Genomic DNA, 24326 nt, shown 5'->3' with positions numbered 1-24326 from the left:
GCTAGGGATCGAGCTTGCAACCCAGGCATGTGCCCTGACCAGGAATCAAACCTCGTGTTGCACGGGACGATGCCCAACCAATTGAGCTACACTGGCCAGGAGAGGAGGCGTGTTCTTTTTTTAATTGATTTTTTTTAGAGAGGAAGGGAGTGGGATAGAGAGAGAGAAACATCAATAAGAGAGGAACATCATGGATCAGCTGCCTCCTGCACAGCCCCCGCTGGGGATGGAGCCCGCAACCCGGGCATGTGCCCTGCCCAATAATCGAACCAGTGACCTCTTGGTTCCTGGATCGCTGCTCAACTGCTGGTGTGGAGGAGTGTTCTTAACAGGCCTGCTCGGAAGTCCAGAGGTGAGGAGAGTCAAACATTAGCAAACCACATTCACAAGCTCAACTGCACCCTGAGGGGAGGAGGCAGAAAATGGACGCTGGAAGGGGGTCCAGAGCCAGCCCCACACTGGGCCTTCCATCACATGGTAAGGACTTATCCCAACTCAAGTGAAGCGCCATGGAGGCATGCAACAGGTGTCCCGGGGCCTGTAGCGAATGATGGGGCAGAGGAAGCCCAGGTGGGAGGCTGCACAGGTGCAGGCGCTGATGGCCTCCATCTAAGCTAGTGCAGGAGGTGGAAACGCATACATATTTTGGAAATAGAATCCAAGGCTCCTGTAGGTAGAACATACATAGGGAGGCAGGGAAGAGAAGGCCTCCAGCATGACACCCAGGTCTCTGTCATTCAGCGGATGATCTTACCAGAGGGGTCGGTAAGCTAAAGCCCGAGGGCCGGGGGTCTGTTTTGTAAATAAAGGTTTCTTGGCACACAGCCATGCCCCTGAGTTTACATATCATCTAAGGCTGCTTTCAGCTACAATGAAAGGGGTGAGTAGTTTCGACAGAGACCATATGGCCTGCAAAGCTGAAAGCATTTCTTATCTGGCTCTTTAGTCAAATACGTGTGGGCACTTTGTATTCTCTATTGTCTTCCTGGCCACTCGCTGTGGCTGTAGGTGCACTCGGAGCTCTGAGAAAGTCCCACAGTACAGAGGTCTCTCTCCTTTATGGAAGCCAACATTTCACAGATTATTTGCTCCCAGGCCATTTTGAAGCTTTTTTTTTTTTAAATCCTCACTTGAGGGTATGTTTTTGTTGATTTTAGAGAGAGAGGAAAGGAAAGAGAGAAAGATCAATTGGTTGCCTCCCATTAATGCCCCAAATGGAAATCAAACCCACAGCCGAGGTGTATGCCCTGCCTGGGAATCGAACCTGAAACCTTTCTGGTGTAGGGGATGACGCTTCCAACAAGCGAGCTACTGTGGCCAGGGCCCAGACCATTTTTAGTGTGACCCTGAGGAATGCATCTTTAGACACTTCCTTTGGAAAGATTGGGAGGTATAATGGAGGGGTAAAGATGGGTGAGAATACAAGCTATGAGGTCAATTAAGACCATTAAAATGATAAGAATTAGACAAAAGGGCCTGAGCTAGGTAGGGCTTGGGTCAAAAAGCAGGAAGGGATGGATGGGAGAACCCGCAGGTTCCTGTGTAGGTAAGTAAGTGCAGAGAGCATGAATGAAGATAGGGAGGTGGAGGGCGGGGGAGGACCAGGTTAAGGAGCTGACCTGAGGTTTAAAAAAGTGGATTCCAGCTGAGACACATTCAGTGCTGTTGGCTCAAAGTGAGCAATGAATGTCTGCATCCAGGGGGTGTTCAGGAGGCAACCAATGGATGTTTCGCTCTCACATCAATGAGTCTCTCTCTCCCTCTCCCTTCCCCTCTCTCTAAAAGTCTATTCTAAACATCTTCAAAATAAATAAAGTAAAAATAAAGAACTGGACAGAGCCCCAGGGGCCTGAGGGACTACAATAAAAAGTGGGAGTCCCAGGAGTAGAGGAGAAGACGGTGGGACTGTAAAAGGACTCAGAAATAATGACTGAAAATGTTCCAGCTTTGACAGGAACCATCAAAGTGCAGATTCAAGAAGCTGAGAACCCCACACCAAATGAACCTAAGAAATCCACGCTAAGACACATCAACTTCTGAAATCTAAAGACAGAGAAAGCGCCCTGGCCGGTTTGGCTCAGTGGACTGAAGGGTCCCGGGTTCGATTCTGGTCAAGGGCACGTGCTCGGGTTGCAGGCTCGATCGCCAGTAGGGGGAATGCAGGAGGCAGCCGATCAATGATTCTCTCTCATCATTGATGTTTCTATTTCTCTCTCCCTCTCCCTTTCTCTCTGAAATCAATAAAAAAAATATTTTTTTAAGTTAAAAAAAAAGAGAGAGAGAGAGAGAGAAAGCAAAGAGGCCAGCCTTCACGAGGCTGTGTCAGACCCTTAGGGCCTGCTGCCCGTGAGTAACCGGGCTGGGGGCAGGACGTCAATGACAGCGCAGGAAGCCATGTGTTTGGGCTCAGGGAACCTTACAAGATTGTAGGGCGACCACCTCCTAGGACGGGTTCTCCGCACCCCCGCTTGGAAACAACCCCCTCGGGGGTGTTCGGTGGAAGGGAAACAGGGCTCTTTGAGTTGAACATACCAAATCTCCGGGCCTTTCTACCTGCTGCTCCCTCCCCTGAATTGCTCCCTCTCTGCCTCCTCACATGGCTGCGGCTGCAGGTTTCTGCCTAATGTCAGTCACCCCCTCAGGTAGGCCTTCTCTGGTGCTAAGGTAGGCTTTCCACCAATCCCCCCCCGCCCAAGTTTTTCCTTGGCACCCTGTTTCTTTCCTTCTTCTTATGGACCACAGCGTGCCGTTAATTGCTCATCGTATCTCTCCCCTAAGCTGTAAGCCCCATGGGACCAGATACCACAGGGTGTCCCGAGCGTTTGCTTCATTGTCTGGCACACAGTTGACAGACCAGAGTCTTGTTGAATAAATGAATAAGGAGCTGAGAAGGGAAAGGACCCACCTTTATTATTATTTTTTAATGTTTTTATTGTTTTCTTAGGGAGAAAGGGAGAGGGGAGAGAGATAGAACATTGATGAGAGAGAGATGTCATCCATCAGCTGCCTCCTGCACGCCACCTACTGGGGATCGAGCCTGCAACCTGAGCATGTGCCCTGACCAGGGATCGAACCTGTGACCTCCTGGTTCATGGGTTGACGCTCCACAGCTGAGCCAGCACTGGCCGGGCAGGAACTCCGGTGTTTCAGGAGCAGAGCTAGCATTTTGTCTACATCGTCTCTCTAAGTTGTCACCCGTTAACAGGGAGGTGGGTATTGTTGCTCCATTTGACAGATGAGCAAACTGAGGCTCAAAGAGGTGCAGTCTTACACCCAAAGTCACACATCGACCAAGATGCAGAGCCAAGTTTCACACATGGATTTTTCCCCCTGCCCATGTGTTTCCCACTGCTCCACCCAGCCCAGTGGTCGGCAAACAGCGGCTCGCGAGCCACATGCGGCTCTTTGGCCCCTTGAGTGTGGCTCTTCCACAAAATACCACGGCCTGGGCGAGTCTATTTTGAAGAAGTGGCGTTCGAAGAAGTTTAAGTTTAAAAAACGTGGCTCTCAAAAGAAATTTCAGTCGTTGTACTGTTGATATTTGGCTCTGTGGACTCATGAGTTTGCCGACCACTGACCCAGCCACCCTGTTATCTGGGCTTAAGCCCCAGCCTTCCCTGTGGTGTCTCGTGAAATTCACTCCGATGGCTCCTTTAACATTCTTAGCAGGAGGGGCCAAACCAGGCGCAGTGGACAGGTAAAGAGCGTTTCATCCCACCGGTCTCTAGGCAGTGGGCTGGAGTCTAATGGAAGTGCCTGGGTACCATGGCGATGCCAGCTTTATAAAGCGCTATAAATACCCCGAGAGAGGCTTCTCTCAGCCCCCCCGCTGGTTGCGCACCCACCCCCGCTCCCACCAGGGCTCCTCCGTGGTTGCTGGGGTGGGAGAAGAGGAGACTCAGCAGGGACTCCCTCCCTTGGCTCAGTCGGTCTTCCTCCTCTCCACACCCCCCCCCACCTCCTAACCCCCGCCCTTGAAACTGAGATTTCATCTCCTCCTCCTCCTTCAGTGCATAATTCATTTCCTCGTTGGTGAAAGACACAGCTCCCAGCCCTCAGTACCCAGAGGACTCTTGGACGGAAAAGTCGAAACCCTCCCTCTCAGCCCCGCAATAGTCGTGTCCAGGAGAAATCCAGTTCTTTTCATCAAACTGCGGCTCGCGAGCCGTATTGGTTTGCCGCTCTGTTGACTAATGAGTTTGCCGACCACTGATTTAATGAATGAACCGGCAGGGAGAAAGGGGGCGAGGAGGCAGGCAGCACCGGGGTAAAATGCCCTCCTCCCACGGCGACCGCTCAGCCTGTTGAATGCCCAGCTAGCTAAGCCCAGGTGCGGCTTGTGGCCGCACCGGTGGAGTTCAAACCCAGGTCGATCCATCTTCAGTTTGGAATTCAGAACGCCCACTTCAACTCTGCCCCGTTCTTGGCAGCTCCGACCTCAGCATGGTCCCTCCCACCTCCAACCACTCCAATCCTGGCTGCTCCTCCACCCGCTTCCAACCGGACTGCAAGTCTCTCCTTTGTTGGACTGGCAGAGCCCACACTTCTATGAATTCACCAGCAAAACCCACTGGGAACTGAGCTGGCATCTTGGCCCTATTATTTATGACGTGCCCATAGGAGAGTCACTTCTCTGAGTCTCAGTTTATGCATCTGTAAAATGGGATAAATAAGAACCAGGGTAAGGTGTCATGAGTCATAGAAACTCCATCTCCCATCCTAGCCAGTGTGGCTCAGTTGGTTGAGTGTCGTCCTATGCACCAAGAGGTCACCAGCTCGATTCCTGGTCAGGGCACATGCCTGGGTTTCGGGTTCAATCCCCAGAAGGCAGCCAATTGATATTTCTCTCTCCTTCTCCCTTCCTCTCTCTCTAAAATCAATAAAACGTATTTTTTTAAAAAAAAGGAAAAGGAAAGAAACTCCACCTCCCTATTTGTAAACTAAGTAGGCAATGCTAGACTTATTTCTATTTATTTCCAAGCACTGTATTAAGCCCTAAGGACCCAGAGATAAATAAGAAACCATTTCTATTGCCAAGGTTTCTGCTACCCTAATTTTCCCTGGCTTAGGACATGTTTCCCCATCCCTGAAGAAAACAAACAAACAAAAAAATCAACGCATGGGCTCAGTTATGAACTTCAGCTAATGCATGACTAAAGAAAGGGGCCATCATCAGCTCAGTCACAGAAACATAACCGTGTGTGCTGCTCAGATGTGTGGGGGGTGAAGTCATGGCATCAAGAAAATCCTCAGCAGAGGTTTCCACAGCCTCCACTTTCTGGAAGAAAACAGCAGCTCACAGGAAACGACTGCTGACATATCTGTTCCTTTTTAAAGCTTCATTTCTCCTCCTTCCCATCTTTGGGAAATATGTTACCCTGACACTCCGAGATGCTCTGAAACACACGTGTGGAAACTGGTCTTTCTTCTTCGCTGTGGCCACGGGGGAGAGGATTTAAGTGGGCGTCTTTTTCAAAAACAAGACGACCTGTCCGGGGCACAGGTGTCTCCTGTGGGCCACCCGGATGTGAACGCAAATGAAGAAAGGCTTGGCCTGGGGTCACTTGTGCTGTGTCCTCCAGCTCGGCTCTGGGGCAGCCAGACAGCGCCCCAGGAAGGAGGCGGGAGGGGCTGGGCTGCTGGCCTGTCCTTGGGATTCCTGCGGCTCAGTCACCTGTAGAGTAACGTCCAAGTCATCCCGTCACGTGGCGTAGCCGGTTTTTCCTTTAATCCCTTTCACGTTTGTCCTCAGCTTTGAAGAATGCCTGGGGGTGATTCACCCACCATGACATGGGGCAGGCAGTCATCTGTTTTATTACCTCACCCTGCTTGCAGCTTCTGGAAGATAACCTGGGATTCTTTTGTTGGGGGGTGGGGCCGGGGATGGAGGTAAGAAGGATGGACCAACAGACCAAGGCTTCAAAGGGGCAGTTCCTGCTCTGGTTTCATTGGCCTGCTCCCCAGCTCAGGTCTACGGGTCCAAAGGCACAAGCCATTTGGGCAAGGCCAGGGCTTGGGCACCTGGGCTGGGAAGAAAGTTGAATTTGGCAGTCTAGAAGGTGTTTTCCCTTCACCAGTGAGGCAAACAGCAAGGAGGCTTGATTGCAAAACAAGACAAAAACAAAATCAGTAATTCGGAGGACTGTCACAAGCAACCACATACACATTTCAGGAAGGGGAAATGGAAGGGCATCACGGGCTTGTGTTTGGAAGAGAAAACACTTGATCGTTTCACGTTTCCTTGGGGTATGCTCAGTAGCAGGCACTGGCGCTCCGAATGTACCAGCATCTTGTGTTGTGTGGGCCCCGGCGTGCTGAACAAGGGAGGGAATCTTATGTTGGCGGTCTCAACTCCTCAGCAGAGAAGACCCACCATGGGTGGCCCTGGATGACAGCTTACTGCTGAGGCCAAGCCCTCTGTAGCTGTCCTCTCCTTTAGCCCTTTCAACAGGCCTGCGGAGTCTGGATTATTACGATGTTTTCCAGACCTAAGACTGAGACTTCGGTTGAGCAAAGTTACTCAAGGTCAAAGGGCCCTAGAACATAGGGTGGATTTGGGACCCAACCAGACTGCCTCCAGAGCTTTTGCTTCTCACCCCCCCCAAAAAAAATTATGAAGCAAGCTTCAACGGAGACCAGCATTCATCAGCACCTACAATATTTCAGATCCAGCGGTAGGTCCAGAAGCTGCAGAGTAGTCAGTCCCCATTCAACGTCGTCCATAGGTTCTAGGAATTTAAACGAAACAATGAATAACGAAACCAATTTGCCGAGAGTTAAGTGCCTACAGCCTCAATGTAGCAAAATGCCATTGAACAATATGGCAGTATTCGAGGAACTGCCATAATTGAAAAAGAAAAAGAAAGAGAAAGTAGAGGTTAACGATAGAACCCGAGTGCTCTAGTCAGACAGAGCTGGGTCTATTTATTAGCTTGGCCAATAGGACAGCATTTCAGAACCTCAGTTTTCTTATCAGTGGAATGGGTATAATAAGTAGCATTTCCTGCTCCAGAGAATTGTTGTGAGGATTAATTTAGCTCACGTATGTGAAGCACTTAGTACCATGTTGGCTTTCCTTTTGAATTGCTGTTCTAATCACGAGTGGGAGGTTTTTATATAGCGAAGTCATGGTCCAACAGAGGAAGTGTAGAGGGCTGTGGGAATCCCCCATGAAAAGATGGGGAACTCCTACTTTGGTTGTTGGTGGCCAATGTGAGGTCCCTGTTTCCGGATTTGTATGCATGGCATCTGTGGAACGGAGGGAAGAAAGGGCAGACGTTGAGTTGAGTCCGTAGGTGTGGCCTCAGGGAAGTAATTGACTTTGCGGAAGGCATTTGCAGATGAGGAACTGCCATGGTGGGTCTTCTCGGATGAGACCACAGAACTGGGATTCCCTCCCTTGTTCAGCACTCCTGGGCCCATACAACACAAGATGCTGGCTTCTTGGGGAGACTGAGGGATCAGAGGATCCACAGAAGCCCTGGGCTTCAGCCCTCAGTCCAGCTTCCGGACGCATGTCCAGGGCAAAAGAACGGGTTGTACACATTCAGGAAACACAGACAAGCCAGTGGATCCTCCACCAATCATGCTACCTTCTTTTTTGTATTGCATGACATTATTTTTCATTTCTCAAGAAAGATTGGGGCTGCTTTTAAAATGTCTAATTTTCCTTCAAGATGAACATGTTTTTGTTCTTTATTCTTTTCAAAACCCCCTTCCCACCAAATATGTAACATACCTCAAGGTAGCAAAGAAGAGAACGCATGTGAAGCTGCTGGCCCATAGCCTGGGACGGTTCTGTACTCAATTTAGCTAACAACAGCAATATCATGATTGTTATTTTTCCAAAGTGCTCACCCTGACACCCTCTGGAAATCCTCTCGGGGGAGGGGCCCGAAGGAGGTGGCCACCACGCTGGCTACATTTGCAAATACTGGGGTGGTGGGGGGATGGATGAAACAACACAGGGAGAAGAATGGAGTAAGAGGGAGACAGATGGTGTGTGTGTTGGGGGGAGGGATCAGAGATCCTGTGAAACTTATGTTCCCCGATTTACAAGAGTGTTTCTATTTAACCACTTCTTGCCTACTCCGGATTCTACATGGAAGCGGGGAGTTGTAAGATGCGGGGCCACCTGTGCCAAGAGGCTGGACACTCGGGGTGGGGGGAGCCAGGAGCGTCGGGAAGTAGAGGCAGAGCGGGTCTTGCATAGCCTGCTGGGGCTCGCGTCTGGATTTGGGACCCAGGTAAGGGGAGGTTTCCCTTTGCCAGACCCGGGCGGCGTAGGGGCGGGCGGCCGGCTGTTCGGGATGTCCCACGAGGGGGCGCGTCTCGGGCCCTAGGACCCGCCCCTCGCGGCGCTGGGCGTGGGGAGGGGACCTGGAACCCAGGCGCCCGGCGCTCCGCCTCCCGTTTCCGGGGCAGCGCGGCTACCTGCACCGCCCGCGCCGCACCTGGCGGAGGCAGAAGTCGCAAACGGAGCGAGCGCAGAGCGGCCGCGGAGAGGAGGGACGGCACGGGCGGGAGAGGCGGCAGCGGGCGGCGTGGAGGGCGCAGCGCGCCGCGCGGCGGAGGAAGGCAGGCGGCAGCCGCGCTCGGCTCGCTCAGCCCCGCCGGCCGGGCGCGCACCCGGGCCCGCACCGCGCCGCTGCGGGTGCACATGGCAGCGTGAGAGGCCGGCGGCGGGAGGAGCGGGCGGCGCCGGGCTGGGGCCGCGGGGCCACAGGGCCGCATGGACTGCCGCGCCACCCCGACCGGCCCTCACTAGGGCCCCCAAGCCGCGGGCACCACCGCCACCCCCCCGATTATGGTGCCTCGGCGGCCGCCCGGGCCGGGTATAGCCGGCCGGAGGCGCTGAGCCGGGGGCCCCAGCGGCGACCGGGAGCTGCATGGGGGAGCGCGGGCCGCTCTTGGGAAGATGCCCCGGCCGGAGCTGCCCTTGCCGGAGGGCTGGGAGGAGGCGCGCGACTTCGACGGCAAGGTCTACTACATAGACCACACGAGCCGCACCACCAGCTGGATCGACCCGCGGGACAGGTAGGACCCGGGGGGCCCACACCCCCACCCGGGCCGTCTATGCCTTGGGGGCCACCAGCGGGACTGGCCGGAGGGCGGGGTGGCTCCGCCAACCTCTTGAGCTTTCTTTGCCTCCCTCACCCTATTGCCCTCCTGGAGCGCCGCTCCTGCGCCAGTGAGCTGCTGGGAGGAGGGGACCGCAGTGAGTTGGCCCAGGCTGCCCCACCGCCATCCCTAGATGGAGGACTTAGGCCCCAGTGCGCACCTGCCCAGAGTTTTGACCTCAAGCTCTAGCCCCGCCCCCGCCCCTTTAGGAGCAGAAGGCGGGCGGGGGCGGGGGGAGCGACCCAGCTGAGTGATGCTGGGGCTTCCCGCGGAGGCTTTCCCCAGCGCCGGGAGGGGGCATGGGAAGCATCTGGTCGAGGTGGGGAGGGCCTCAGGGCTCGGTGGGAGACTGCCGGAGGAAGGACAGACACGCGCGCAGGGAAGGCAGGCTGGAGTGGGGTTTTTGACAGGTGCCTCTGAGGTTCAGTAAAGGGCGGGGTGGCTTCGCCAACCTCTTGAGCTTTCTTTGCCCCCTCACCGGAGTCTCCGGTGGCCTGGAGGCCGGGAGTGGGAAGGGAAGGAAGGAGCAGGGGAGGGCTGCTTGGGGAGACTGGTTCTCCAGGAATCCACAGCAACTTGGGAGCTGTTGGCATGTAGATGGGGGCGAGAGGCCTCCAGCAAAGCCCTGCCCATCACTCTTCCTCCTCCCTTTCTTCCTCTGGGGACCAGGCTCCCCAGCCCTGCACCTGCGCGTCCTGACCTTGGTGGCCACCACGCTGGCTGTAGTACAGGATTTAATTTTTTTTTTTTTTTTTTTTTTTTTTTTTTTTTTTTTTTTGCTGAGGCAGGTGGAGTCAGAGATGCCTGGTGTGGCCTTTAGCTTTCAGACTTTCTCCCAGTTTCCACTGTTTGGCATTTCTTTTCTTTTAAATATATTTTTATTGATTTCAGAGAGGAAGGGAGAGGGAGAGAGAGAGAATCATCAGTGATGAGAGAGAATCAGTGATCGGCTGCCTCCTGCACACCTCACACTGGGGATTGAGCCTGCCATCCCCTGACCGGAATCGAACGGAATCGAGACCTCCTGGTTCATAGGTCAACACTCAACTGCTGGGCTGCGCAGGCTGGGATGTTTGGCATTTCTTTGCACACAAGCACCCGCTCCCCATGTATGTGGTGCGGGGAGGGGAGGACCACCTTCTGGGACAGCTTTGTTGTCTTTTGCTGACTCAGTCCTGGGTCAGAGTGTCTTAGGAATGTGGGATTTTCACCTGGTGGCTGTGACCTTGGGCATCAGGTGCCTCTAGCAGTGTTCGGCAAATGGCAGACTGCGGCTCTCCAGCCGCAGTTTGCCGCTCTGTTGACTAATGAGTTTGCTGACCACTGCTCTACAGCAATGCAGGTAAATGTTTCGGACCCTTCATCTTGCTGGGTTAGGATGGATGTCCCAGGAAGCTTGGATGGGTGTGTAGGAAGGTGAGGGTGAACAGAAAGAAAAAGTGTTAAGGAGGTGTGAGTTCAGATTCTCAGGGTTCCTGTGAGCAAGTAAGTTCATTCATTCAACACTTACTGGGTTGCTCTATGCTCAGTGCCATGCTGAACGTCTCATTTACCATAATCTGTGTGAGAAAATTTTAATGCCCGAGAGCATTCCTTGGGCAAGCTGCTTTAACCTCAGTTTCCTTATTTGTCAGACGAATGGTTTGCTGGGAAGGGGAGCAGTAATAGGGGAAATCTTAAAAGTTGGAAAGGATATGGAAGATCAGAGTCCGACTCCCATTTTCAAACGTAGGAGAAAATTTGAGGCCCAGGGGTGTGAATAGTTTGTTTTGATGTTTCTAATACTCTCATATGCCAAGTTCTTTTAAAATATTATTGATTTCAGAGAGGAAAGGAGAGCGATATAGAAACATCAATGATGAAAGAGAATCATCGATCGATCGGCTGCCTCCTGCACGCCCCACAGTGGACAAGCCCACAACCCGGGCATGTGCCCTGACTGGGAATCGAACCGTGACCCCCTGGTTCATAGGTCAACCCTCAACCACTGAGCCACACTGGCTGGGCATCATATGCCAAGTTCTTTACCAGCTCAGAACTTTTAACCTCCAAACGTGTCCAGGCTCACTTTCCTTCCCTCACCGCCTCGGGGCAGCCCCTTGTACTGCTCCTGGAAGAGAGACAAGTTCGAGCTCTGTGTCCTCCCCCAGTTTAGGTCCTGGCAGGTGTGCTGTTAGCAGCTGGGTGTCAGAGGTGAACAGCTGCTGGTGCTGCTCGCTCACTCTGGGTCACCCATCTACAGACTGTTCGGGGGGTCTCTGAGAGGATAGTGCAGCTGTAGGAAGCTTCTCGAACACCAGTCATTCTTTACCCTTGGAAGAGGGCAAGCAGTATTGCTTCCGAGAAAACCTGACTTGGCTAGAGCATAATTTCCCAGATTTTAGTACTAAGTGGACCACCTTCATAATACACTGAGTGGCCAGATTATTATGATCTCTGAACGCATAATAATCTGGCCACTCAGTGTATTTTGCTATGTACATCTGTGCTATTGCTTACTTAATACTTGACTTTAAAGGAACTCAATTTGAAAACTTTGTAAGCCACTTTCACAGTGGGAAACGAGGAATATCTATTGCCATAAATAGAAAGGATCCTTAAAAATACAGTGGAGGAATAAAACCCCACTGCCATTATATTCTAGCTCGTCCTGTGGCCTGTCCATGGCCCCAGCCACAGGCCCGAGCAGCCTTTGTCTTTAGGCAGATTGGCGAGCAGTGGAGAGGAATTAAAAGCATACTGGTGCCGAATGGAGCCCCTCGCTTCTTCACTGTGCAAGTCATTGGTTTTGTGCTTCCTGGTCATGCACCTGCACTTGCACTGGGCTGGCGTGGGGCCCCTGAGCTCGTGGTGCGGAGGAGACCTGAGTGAAACCTTGGGGTCTCTGATGAATCTAACTTTGGAAGTTTGGGGAAAGAGCTGAGCAGAGGGCATCTGTTCTGGGCTCTCCGGAACTTCCTTCCTGCACAAATTCCTGCACACCCGGGTAGGGATTGCTGTCTGCTGGTCCTGCCTGCATGGCCTCAGGCCCATTGCTTGAGCTCTCAGGTGCAGGTGCTTCATCAGTGAGAGAACAGGGTTGATGAGATGGTCTGGGAGGACCCTGCCTGCTCTCAGGCTCCTCCTTACCCCTCCTGCCTCCAAGGCAGAATTTGGGGGTGTGGGTAGGTGGGAGGGTAAGGGGGCTGTGAAGAGGAGGAAACATTTAAAAAGCTGGAAAGAGCCAGACTTCTTTGGGGTGGGGCGTAGGGGTGGAGGAGATAAATTCTGCCAAGGTGCTTACATCTCTGCAGCTGGTTAACGCTGGGAAACAAACAAAATCACACACAAAATTCTTACGGGTGGCTGTTTGCGGTTGTCTGGGCTTTTTCCTTACCTGAATCAAGGAGATGCCTGCCCATTCCCCTGAATGTAAAAGAAGCCAGTCCAATGGGCCTTCAGTCAGAAAAGGGATTTCTTAGCCACCGAGAACAAAATAGCGTCTCGGGTTACCAACCCCGAAGAATGTCCTGGCACATTCCTCCCCGTGGGGCTGAGCTGTTTTGTGTGCTGTCCGGCCTGGAGGCTGCTGGGGGTAGGGAATCCAGTGTTCAGCGTTCCCTTTCACCAGGGGGTTGGAAGAGCAGCCAGGCAGCTGGCCCTGCCAACTCTGTCCCCTTCTTACCCAGGGGAAGGCTGGGAGGCCGAAATTCCTGAGGACGGTTGTCCCAACAACCGGAGAGGGTCCAGTGGGCAGCTCGGGCCCTGCCTACTGGGCCAAGGGCTCTTCCTGGGGCCCGGCCGCTGGGAAGGTGACTGGTCCCCCGGGGAATGGGGTGCAGCCCCATGGAGTGGTCTTCCTTTAGCAGAGTCATAGCTCCGGGTGCTTCTGGGAGCTCCCAGCAAAGGGCCAGCGTGGCGAGGGCATTTGACCTAGGGGTATGCCAAAACAAATATGCTGATTGTTCTCAGAGGAGGAATGGGTCGTTGGAACTGGCCCTGCCGGAGAAGGTTCCTGAAGTCGGATTCCTGCCCATTCTGTGGTTTGTGGTCAGACCTCCTTCCAGGAGCCACCTGTAAACTCCCGGCACAGTTTTGGGGGGCTGTGTGATAAGTGCCCAAGACCCACATGGCTGAGGGGCTATGTGGATAGGACTCAGCCAACTTCCCTCATGACCTGCGGAAGAACTTGAGCTAACCCTGCCGACTCAGAAATCATTGACATTGTAGGAAGTTGGGCCTAGCAGGCACAGACCTTAACCTCCGCTGGTCACAGACCCTGGTGAGAAGCTGACAAAGGTTAAGGATGCTTCTTCTTCCTTTTTTTTAAATTTTGAAATGATGGGGGGAGGCCAGGGAAAACTCAACTGTAGCAGTCAAGTTCCACTGAGTCTCCCTTCCCAGCTGCTTTTATTTACTAGAATACACAACTGCCTTTTAGGAATGCAAACAGACATATCAGTGGTAATGTTTATAGTAAACAGTAAGATTATCAGGTTTAAGGATGCTTCTTGAAGAAAAGTGTGAACATGGTTTGGGGCACATCATTTCAGGGGGCTCGTGGACCCCAGGTTCATAAATTCCTGCCGTAGATTAGCTTAGAAACCGCTCATCACTAACTCCGTCCCCTCCTGTTTAGGTAGGAAGTTAATGATTATTTACTGCATCCAGGCCGTCTGCTGAGAGCTTTCCGTGGGCTTTCTCTTAATCCCCCTACCAACCCCTGGAATAGGTAGTTATCTGCCTGAGGAACCTGAGGCTAGGGTGGGGGGGGAGGGGAGGGGCGCTGAGTTGGGTGAAGCCACTCAGCTTTTGTGAAATGAAGTCACACTGACTTACGAACCCTCATTTCTAAGCACTGCACCGCTCAGTTGCCTGCTGAATCCAGACTTCTACTCCATTGCCTAAGGCAGTGGTCGGCAAACTGCGGCTCGCGAGCCACATGCGGCTCTTTGGCCCCTTGAGTGTGGCTCTTCCACAAAATACCACGGCCTGGGCGAGTCTTTTTTGTTTTGTTTTTTTTGTTGTTTTTTTAAAAATATATTTTACTGATTTTTTACAGAGAGGAAGGGAGAAGGATAGAGAGTTAGAAACATCGATGAGAGAGAAATATCAATCAGCTGCCTCCTGCACACCTCCTACTGGGGATGTGCCCACAACCACGGTACATGCCCTTGACCGGAATCGAACCTGGGACCTTTCAGTCCGCAGGCCGATGCTCTATCCACTGAGCCAAACCGGTTAGGGCTGGGCGAGTCTATTTTGAAGAAGTGGCGTTAGAAGAAGTTTAAGTTTAAAAAATTTGGCTCTCAAAAGAAATTTCAATCGTTGTGCTGTTGATATTTGGCTCTGTTGACTAATGAGTTTGCCGACCACTGGCTTAAGGAATTTGGCTTTGGGGAGTGGACCTGGGACAGGCATGATTTCACTTCCCTGCAACCATTCTGGTGTGGCCAGACCGCAGTTCACCAGAGAGCAAGTGTGGATAATGGGGAAGGGGGTGAGCCTTTTGAGTCCTGGCATCTTGGATCTGCTATGTGCTACACCTGAGTGAGCCTGGCAAGTTACACACGCTCTCTGAGCCTTCGTTTTGTCTTGTGTAGGATGGGGAGATGGATGCGTAAGCAAGCTGGCAAGGGCAGTTCTGAATAAGCTCAGTCCGGTAGGGTGGGCAGTTCTGAATAAGCTCAGTCCGGTAGGGTGGGCAGTTCTGAATAAGCTCAGTCCGGTAGGGCAGCCAGCATAGAGCCTGACATGCAGGAGACACTTGGGGATGCCAGTTCCTTCAGCTTTTACTACAAGTACCTGCAAAACACTGAAGTCTAGCGGAGACGGAGTCTCGCTGAGCTCTGTGGCAGCTGGCAGACAGGTTGGACCTTTCTGGTCATGTAATCCAGGCTTCTCATGTCACCGATGAAACGGAGACTCGGAGACAAGTGACTTGCCCAAGGTCACACAGCAAGCAAAAGTCAACCTCGAGTCTCTCGCACAGGTCTCTTTTCCTCTTTCTCTTACGAAATCTTCCTCCTAAAAATCAGATCCAGTTTCTCCTCTTCCATCACAGTCATTTGGGAATCTGTCATGCTTGGGGCTGAGTTCTCCCAACTCCCTTTTCACTGTGCAGACCAACAAGTTTCTTTCCGAGTGTCACAGTCATGGGTGAGTTGTGTCATAGGAATGTGTCATTTGTCGAACAGTTAAAGCACCAGCAATTGCAAGTGAGTTACTATTTGATAATCAGTTAAAATGGAGTTAAGGTTATCGTCAGACTGCTTTTCACCAATTTCTTAAGCAGGAGTTATAACCAGCTTGCCATGGCATTTACCTGAAGCCTCTATTTCCCATGCTTCTCTTCGTGGTCCCCTAATACCTACAGATGTGCCTTCACAAGTCATGAGGGGGTTTTCCTTCTCTTTCCATTCCCGGAGTCTACGATGCATGGGGTTATCTTATGCCAATTATTAAGAAAGAAATAGGTTAAGAAGCACTAAGAGAGATAAGAGGAAGAAACAAGAGACTTTGGAACCCATAAACGAATAAAATAGTAATGAAATGCTAACGTGTGAACATTTACTCTTTGCTGTACACTGTTTTCTATTATCTCATTTAATCCTTTCACCGATTGTGTGAGGTAAAAGTACTATTATCTCCATCTTCCGATGAGGAAAGTGAGACTTAGAAAGGTTAAGGAACTTGTTCAAGGTCACCAGCAGGTGATACACCCAGATTTGGAGCCAGGTAGTGGAACTCCTGAACCCACAGTCTTATTAGCTGTAGGAAGCATTTCTGGGGGCCAGCGTGCCCTGTCCACTGGTTGGCCTTGAGAGTTACCATTTATTCCTAAAACCCGCTGTGGATTTCAGCGAGGGATGTGGGCAAAGGAGGCTCCATCCGAGAAGCCGGTAGGATAGATCCACGCGGCGGGTGGCTTAGGAGACTGTTGGGCACGGACCCCACCTTCCGGGAGCAGCCGCTAACCAGAGCTCTGGGGGGGAGAGAACAGAGACGAGGCAGGGACACTCAGAAGGACGCAGTGTGGGTCAGGTTCAGAGGCGTTTCCAAGTCGCTTGGGTAAATGCTCCCAGTGGCCAGGGAATTTGTCGCCGAGGCAGCTCCTCTCTGTCACCGCCCCTCCTGCTTTCGGCCTAGCCACACTGACCTGGTTCTCCAGTCCCCGGGGACCACAGGTAGCTGGGAAACACTGCTCTCTTGAAGAGAAGAGAATCGGGTTGCCTTAGTTACTGGGAAGGTTGGAACACCAGGCTCAGGTGCACATAAGGAAAGCCAGGCTAGAGTAAGTGGCCGTTGGGATGGCTGGCGGGTTGCTGCAAAGCTCTTGGATGGAAGAAGCCTTGGTCAGGTGTTGATGGCATTTGTCGGGGGTGATGGCGAGGCGGGTACCGACTTAGTGGCAGTTGGCTGTCCGGGCTCAGTGTCGGGCGCTCTCTCCACCAAGAAGATCCACAGCCCCAGCTCAGTGAGGGGCCTGGATAAGAGAAATGCACGTCCTTTGGAGACATGGCTTGGGTGACCTAGCACTTCCACCGGGACAGGGCTGAGGGCTGGATCTAGGCTGAGTCCCTGTGACAAATTCCCGCCCGGCCTCTCCCAGCACAGAGAGGGCCCGCCCGCCACCGCGCATCCTTAAGTAGAACAGCGAGCGAAAGGCTCCGGTTGCCGCTGCTGACAAGCCTTGAATCCCTGTTTCAGAGTGAGATAAAAGAAGAGAAAACACAGAACCTGGATACAGTGGCGTTTTGTTATTTAACCTTCACCCAGCAGGCCATTAAGCCTCCAGCTCCGGAGCAGAAAGCCTCTTGCCAAAATGATGGGGGGAGATTGAGGAAGGGGGGACAGGCGTTCACTGTTGTTGTGTAGGGGGAACATAGGACATTCTATAAAGAGGCTGGCTAGGGGAGAGGGGGTGGAGTGGAGAGTGTGGGGAGGAGGAAGAAAAGGACAAGTGTGGTGGGTCCCGTGCCCCCTCCCCCCTTCCCCAATTCCCCCCTCAAAGCTTCTACCCATGACATCTCGCCATTGGGAAGAAATGGGATCTCTACGTTTCAAATGTCTGCCTAAGAAAAAGGACTGAGGCTTAAGTTCTCGTACAATGGTCGGCCAGAAAAAAAAAAAAAATGAAGCTGCATCAAGATTAGGGACACCTTTGTTGGCTTTTTCTCCCCCCACTCCATTTATCACTCTCTGGCAGCCGGGACGCCAGGCCAGCGGCAGCTGCTGCCTTTCCCTGGCCGCCCGGCCGGCTGCCTGCTGTCACCAGGCCTGGTTAGGTGGCAGCCCGGCCGTCCCCACGTCAGCTTCCTCCCCGCCTAGTGGCAGTTACCTGTGTGATTCGTTCCTGGGGCAGCCCTTCGGATCCACTGACTGGGACCCGACTTGGAAGGGTCAGGTATCAAGAAGCAGGGATCGGGTGGCTGAGAGGAGATGACCCCGGGACAGCTGTCCAATCCTGCATCTGTCGGGGCTTTCCTTGGCCGGTTCCAGCTCTGCGAGCACGTTGCCGTGTATTCCAGGAATTCCTTGCAAGTGCATTGTCTTTGTGTCACTAACAAGGAGGGCAATCCCTGGCACCCGGTGATGACTACAAGGATCTTTTTTTTTTTTAATATATTTTTTTGATTTTTTTTACAGAGAGGAAGGGAGAGGGAGAGTTAGAAACATCGATGAGAGAGAAACATCGATCAGCTGCCTCCTGCACACCCCCTACTGGGGATGTGCCCGCAACCAAGGTACATGCCCTTGACCGGAATCAAACCTGGGACCCTTCAGTCCGCAGGCCGACATTCTATCCACTGAGCCAAACCGGTTAGGGCAGTGGTCGGCAAACTCATTGGTCAACAGAGAGGCAAACCGTGGCTCGCGAGCCGCAGTTTGCCGACCACTGGGTTAGGGCAAGGATCTTTTTTTTTTTTTAAATATATATTTTATTGATTTTTTACAGAGAGGAAGGGAGAGGGATAGAGTTAGAAACATGGATGAGGGAGAAACATCGATCAGCTGCCTCCTGCACAGCCCCCACTAGGGATGTGCCTGCAACCAAGGTACATGCCCTTGACCAGAATTGAACCTGGGACCCTTCAGTTCGCAGGCTGACGCTCTATCCACTGAGCCAAACCGGTCAGGACAGGGCAAGGATCTTAATCATATTTACCCAGAATCATTTTGATCCAGTGCCTGTCGCGGGCCAAGCACTGTTGATTATTATGTTTTTCTGGCATTTTGCAAGTGGGGAAACGGAGGCTAAGAACAGTTGAGTGGCAAAGTCAAGGTCATAGAGGTAGAAAGAGGCAGGGTTGGCGTCTGAATCTAGGTCCGTCGGGTTTCAAGGCCTTACTCTTTGTACCGCTGCACTCAGTGAACTTGGAGAGAAGCAGAGAGGAGAGAAGGGGGCAGCAAAGGGAAAGGGGACTTTTTTATTTTTAATTGAACTTATGGCGGTGACGTTGGTTAATAAAAGTATGTGGGTGTCAGGTGTACAGTTCTAGAATACATCCTCTGTAAGGGGAAAGGGACTTTTAACTACAGAGAAATAAACAGCAACACACCAGTCGGCATGTAGACACCTTGTTCACGCTGGAGAAGAATGTCTGTGGGGTCCCAGCCAGTCGTTGGTTTGCCACACTACACTGTTCTCCGCGGTAGGTAAGGCCTTCACCAGGACCTCCAGAGGATGCCAAGTCGGGTCCTGGCTCTGTCCTTGACGCCTAGTAAATGACCTTGAACAAGTTCCTTCTCGGCTGTGTGTGAGCAGCACCTGCCTGCCCCGAGGGCTGAGCTGAGGATGAAATGGCACCAGACACGGCAAGTCTCAGCCCAGTGCCGCGTGCGCCTCAGGCTTCCTCGTGGGAGCGGTGCCCACTGGGGCTCCTTTACCCGCCTGTGCATTGGAAGAGGAGCTGGAGCCAGTGTCCCGTCCTTGCCAGCTCAGGTCTCTTCCTGGTGAGCCACGGTGACATCAGCACCTCCAAGCCACCTTGGCGGCGCGCGTTACATAAGTGAATCAATATATTCTTTCCCCGGTCTTATCGGAGGCAAGCCCTTCTTAGGAATTTCTGCAGCGAGGTGACTCGCGCCAGTGAGCTGGCACCAGGCTGCGTGGGAAGCAGGGTAATGAATTGCAGTTGTCATGGCAGAGCTCAGCGGCTGGGGCAGGAACTGGAGGTCGCTGGGATTCATGTGGAACTGTTTGACCCCACGGCCCTTCGCTCAGAAGTCCCCTCTCCCCGTGCCCCGCGCATTGTTTGAGAACCCACTGATTTTAGCCTCGTGGCGGCACAGAAGGGCACTGGTGTTTATCCGTCCCACCCAGCTGGGCCATTCCCTCCGCAGGTATTTATTGAGTGCCCACTGGGCTCCGGGCTGTGTTGCCAGTGCAGGAGGATCAGAGCAAAGTCCCTGCTGTCACGGGGTGCACCCTTGGACGAGGGAGATGGACACACAGTTAAAGAGATAAACTGGAAGATGACGGGGGCTCAGTGTTCTCTTGGAGTCCTTTTTTTTTTTTTTTACACGTCTTAGGAAGGTGGAGGGGCAGACTCATCGTGACACTTCTGGGCAGTGGGGATGTGAATTCCGACTTGGAGCTGGGAGGCCTCTGTGCCTTGGGTAGCGTACTACAGAGCGCCGGCTGTGGTGAGCTGGGCCCTGGGCTACGTGCTGGGCGTGCAGGGGGCGCAGGGCAGGAGACCTCCAACTCACAGCACGGAACTACAGATCAGTTGAGGGATGGTCAACAAGCTGTGCAAGTAAGGGTAGAAATGCCAGGTTTGCCGAACCCTGATCTCCTTCCTCTCCTGTTGCACCTGGACACGGTCAGCCATTTGAAAATATTTACTGGAGGCCTGTAAATGGATAGAGTGTCTGTAATATGCCCGGCGGCATTGTGGCTGCCCGGGGAGTCAGCAGTAATTAACCAACAAAAATGCTATCCTTGTTTAGAGCCTCAGTGGTCAAACTGGCGAAGCTCAGGACCCCTGGAGGACTTGTTAACCCCACTCCCACCCCCAGTGAGGCCGGGAATTTGCATTTCCAACAGCTCCCGGAGGAGGCGTTGACTCTTCACTTTACCCTAGGAGGGGGCCTCACTCTCTCCCTGTTTTACAGCCTGGGAAACTGAAGACCCAGGTGAGGTCCCTCGGCCCTCCTTCTTATGCTAAGAGAGCTAAAGGAAGTGGTTCCCTGACGGCAAACGGGCCTTGCCGGCCACTCTGGGATTGCCAAGGATGAGAACTATTGTTTTTCTGCTGACCTGCGGCCTGGGAGGTGGCAGATCGCCATTATGAACGAAATCACGGGGAAGCAGGAGGTCGGAAGGAATTTTCTTTACTTTAGAATGTATAGAATTATATATCCCTCCTGGGGAGTAGGGGGGGAGGAGGGGGCGGAACCCAAGGAAATGGTCCTCCCTGTTCCTCAGTGGCCAACACTTTGCTGAGCGGCTCTTCAGTGGGAGGGTCTCTGGGCCCGCCCAGTCCCCTTCAGCTCTAGAGGGTGTAGGGGAGGATTGGGGAAGAGGCAAGATCTTACCCTCCAAGAACCCTCTGAACAGGGAGGCAGAGTCCAGGACTGTTCCTCTTGACCAAGACTTGGGTTTTCCTCTCAGCCTCCTCACTAGCGTTTCTTTCCTGCCGTGTTAGGTAATCGGAGCGATCTGGGCTCATGTTTGCCTTAATGTGAAAGTCTCTCAACTCCTACTTTAGCTGGAATGCTTTGAAATAAATTGGTCGGAGTTACTTCAGAGTTGTAGACCTGGGGGCTGGGCCTCCCTTTCATCTGCTCTCTGCCCTCCGCAGAGCCTGGTCGAGGTTTCAGGCGCACATCTGTGTCCCTGAGACGGCGGGAGCATGGGGCGTGCAGATGTTGTCACCATAGAGATCGTAGCCCGTGGATAGGAACAAATAATAGCGAGCATCTATTAAGACTTCAGATTGTGTCAGGGTCTGGGCTGTGTGCTTGGCACGCATCGTCCAATTTAATTCTCATGGCAACCCTGCGAAGTAAGAACTGGTACCCTCTCCATCCTGCTGAGGGGGAGACTGAGGCTTAGAGAGTGGAGAACTTGCCCAGGATCGCACAGCCAACCAGTGGCAGAACTGGGATGTGAACCCAGTCTGTCTGCCCCCAAAATGCACGCTCTTCACCGACCCGGGGGTCGCACCAGGCTGGTGAGCAGCCCTGACGTGATCCTGGGAATTCGGACAGAGCTCCTGTCACTGCTGTGATGGCTGCAGTGGCAGCGTCTTCCCTTCGCTCAGGGTCTGTGTGGAGTACCAGACCTTGCTGTGTGCTCTCCCCTCCTGTCTTAGCAGATGTCCCTCTCTCAGAGCAGGGGGAGCGAGCTGTTTTCCTGAGCACAGTTGGTTTTTAAAAATCAGCTGCATGCCTAATGCTGCTCTAGGTGTTTTATAGTTTATTAGCTTAATTGTCACACTAACCTTCTGAGGGAGGTCCTATTTCTATCCCCATTTAGAGATGAGGAAGTGGAGGCACAGAGAGGCTAAGTAATTTGCCCAAGGTCACACAGCTAGAAAGTGGCAGAGCTGGATTCGCACTCAGGCCATCTGGCTCCAGAGCTGACGCTCTTAGTCTGCCATCCACTTCGAAGGGTTATTGTGAGAGTTACAGTATGCATTTCCTCATTTAAGGCATCTAGCAGAGAGCAGGGCTCAGAATAAGCACTCAAAAATGTTAACAGTTATGCCATCATTACAGCGTTAGTTTGTGGGTGAGTCATGGCCTTCATGGTGCTAGTCTACCTCAAAACCCGTCAGCTCAGCAACCAGAGCTAACTCAGTGTCTCCAAATTCAAATTCTTGTGACCGATGCTAATTTGGAAAGATTACAGAGCTGGCCTTGAACTGGACCCACCTGATAAAGGGAACCATGGCAGGGCTCAAGAGAGTTGTGTACTACCACCCTAGGACGGCAGCTGCCCACCCGGGAGAGGCCGTGGGCAGTTGGCATCCCTCGGTCACCCTTGCTCAGAACCTCCACAGTAAATTGTTCTGAATGCTGTGGCGATTAGCAGGACCTGGTGGTTACTATGTCCGAGCACGTGTTCGATCCTGAGCCCTGCTTCTGGCCTCCCCCTGTGACAATCCTCCATTCACTGTGTGAGCCCGACCCTCTTGCTGCTGGAAGTGTGGCAGGTGAGCCAGGGCCCCACAAGCAATGATGGGGAAACCCGCTGGACTCCATCCTCCCCTCCTCACCATCCTCAGCCAGGAAGGGCCAGGCAGACCACAGGGCCGCTTAGAGACCTTTTCTGCAGCCTGAGCTGGCTCCCTGCCCTCGGGGCCCGGGGCCCTCCCTAGGAGGCTGCCCTCTGCTGCCCAGTGCCACCCAGGCACAGGCCGTGGACCAGCACGGTGGCATTGCCTGGGAGCTCGTTAGAAATGCAGAATGCCAGACCCACGGAATCAGCAGCTGTGTTCTGACGTGATCCCTACGCATGCTCATGTTGGAGCAGCACTGACCATCGATGCTGCTCAGGTTTGCATAACCTGCTTTTGGTGTTTGTTCTGTGGCTGACTGTGCCTCTTACCAGCTCTGATCTAGGACTCACCGCATAGTCATCATATCAGTAAGCAGGAGATTATTACAATCAGTTGTAAACACAGGGCCAAGGCAGCCGATTCCCAGAGCCTCACGTGGAATAGAATAGGGATTGAAGCCGGGAGCTCAGTTGATGGGGAATCCCATCTGCTGAGAAATGGCAGGGTCCCGAGGCCCCAGCAGGTCCACCCGTGGGGTCAGATGCCAGAGGGCAGAGCAGATGCAGGCTGTGCAGGAGGTCCACGGGGAGCAGAACATGGGCACGGGGAGCACGGGGCAGTCAGAAGGTGGGAACGCTTGTAGGAGGGCAGTGTCTGTTGGCTGTAACAAGTAATGATGACGTGGCCCCCAGGCACTTGGCAGAGATCGCAAAGGCAGGATTCTAGCCCTCAGAACATTGGCTAGAGCTGGGCCAGGAGGTCTGGGTTTCCCGATCAGCTTCCCAGGCAGGGGCTTGAACCAGCAAAATGAATGGGTCCAAACAGGGCAGAAATATTGCCGTGAGGGGACTGCCAGAAACGGAGCCTTCAGCCCAGGCTTAGGCTGGCTGAGCCCGCTCCTGCCCCTCAACCCTAGTCCAGCCAGGGGAACCCAAGGGAGGGGGTCGCACTCGGGGAGCAGAGGTCAGGCTCCCCGTGGGGGACTGGGGACCGGAGGGCAGGGAGCCAGCCAGCTCAGGCTGAAAGAGGCCCCGTGCACACAGCCTGGCCCTTCCTGGGGCAGGGTGGTGAGGTGTGTGGCCCGATTCCAGCGGGTTTTCCCGTCACTGCTCACGGGCCCTGGCTCACCTATGAACAGCGTTCCGGCAGAAGCCTGGACCTTGCCCCAGCACATTCCTGAGATAACACCCACCGTTGGTTGTCCCGGGGAACACAGTGACAGCCCCGGGAGTGTGAGCCAGGCTCCCCTCCCCCTCCCTGCGTTCGTGTCCAGTCGGTTGGAGGTTATATGTATGTATGTCTGTGTAAAATGACTGAAGCACGAGTCATTAGTGAGCTGTCCAAAGTCCCTTTGGGGGCATTCCAGGAATATAAACTAACATTCCATCAAAGCCACAAATGGCTTTTTGCCCCATTCCGTCAGAGCAGGGTTTCTCAGAGTGTGGTCCACAGACGACCTGCGTTAGACTCGCCCAAGGAGCTTGTGAAACACCGACTCCTGGGCCCTCGCTGGAACCTGCTGAATTAGAATCTCGGCAGGGTTCCAAGGAATCTGCATTTTTAGGGATTTGCATTTTTTAAAATTTGATTGATTTCAGAGAATAAGGGAGCGGGAGAGAGAGCTAGAAACATTAATGATGAGAGAGAATCATTGATTGGCTGCCCCCTGCACGCCCCGTACCGGGGATGGAGCCCACAACCCGGGCATGTACTCTTGACCGGAGTCGAACCCGGGACCCTTCAGTCCACAGGCCGACGCTCTATCCACTGAGCCAAACCAGTTAGGGCAGGAATTTGCATTTTTAATATGCTACCCAGAAGATCCTAGTACTCCTTAAACTTGAAACCCTCTCCCTCCCCTCACCCACGAGGCACTCCCTTCCCTGTGCATAAACCATGTGTGCACCCTGCCTGCTGACACTCCCTCGCTGCACCGCTGCACCACTGCACACAGCTAATGGTCACCTCCTCTAGGAAGCCTGACTGTCCATCTTT

The 24326-nt window shown here is 53.2% G+C and overlaps 1 protein-coding gene across 1 annotated transcript in view; it reads left to right on the top strand.

The window, feature by feature from the left end:
• Window positions 1-8765: 8765 nt before the first annotated feature.
• Window positions 8766-24326, top strand: part of WWC1 (WW and C2 domain containing 1) — a 125318-nt gene continuing 109757 nt past the window's right edge. Inside the window, exon 1 of the mRNA XM_080675329.1 lies at window positions 8766-9036. Within this exon, the coding sequence (XP_080531455.1) occupies window positions 8918-9036 (119 nt within the window). The 5' untranslated portion in view covers window positions 8766-8917. The remainder of the gene's footprint in view (window positions 9037-24326) is intronic.

The sequence above is a fragment of the Plecotus auritus genome (assembly GCF_963455305.1).
Source record: "Plecotus auritus genome assembly, chromosome: 6".
Taxonomy (NCBI): Eukaryota; Metazoa; Chordata; class Mammalia; order Chiroptera; family Vespertilionidae; genus Plecotus; species Plecotus auritus.
This window is presented reverse-complemented; position numbering and strand designations above follow the sequence as displayed.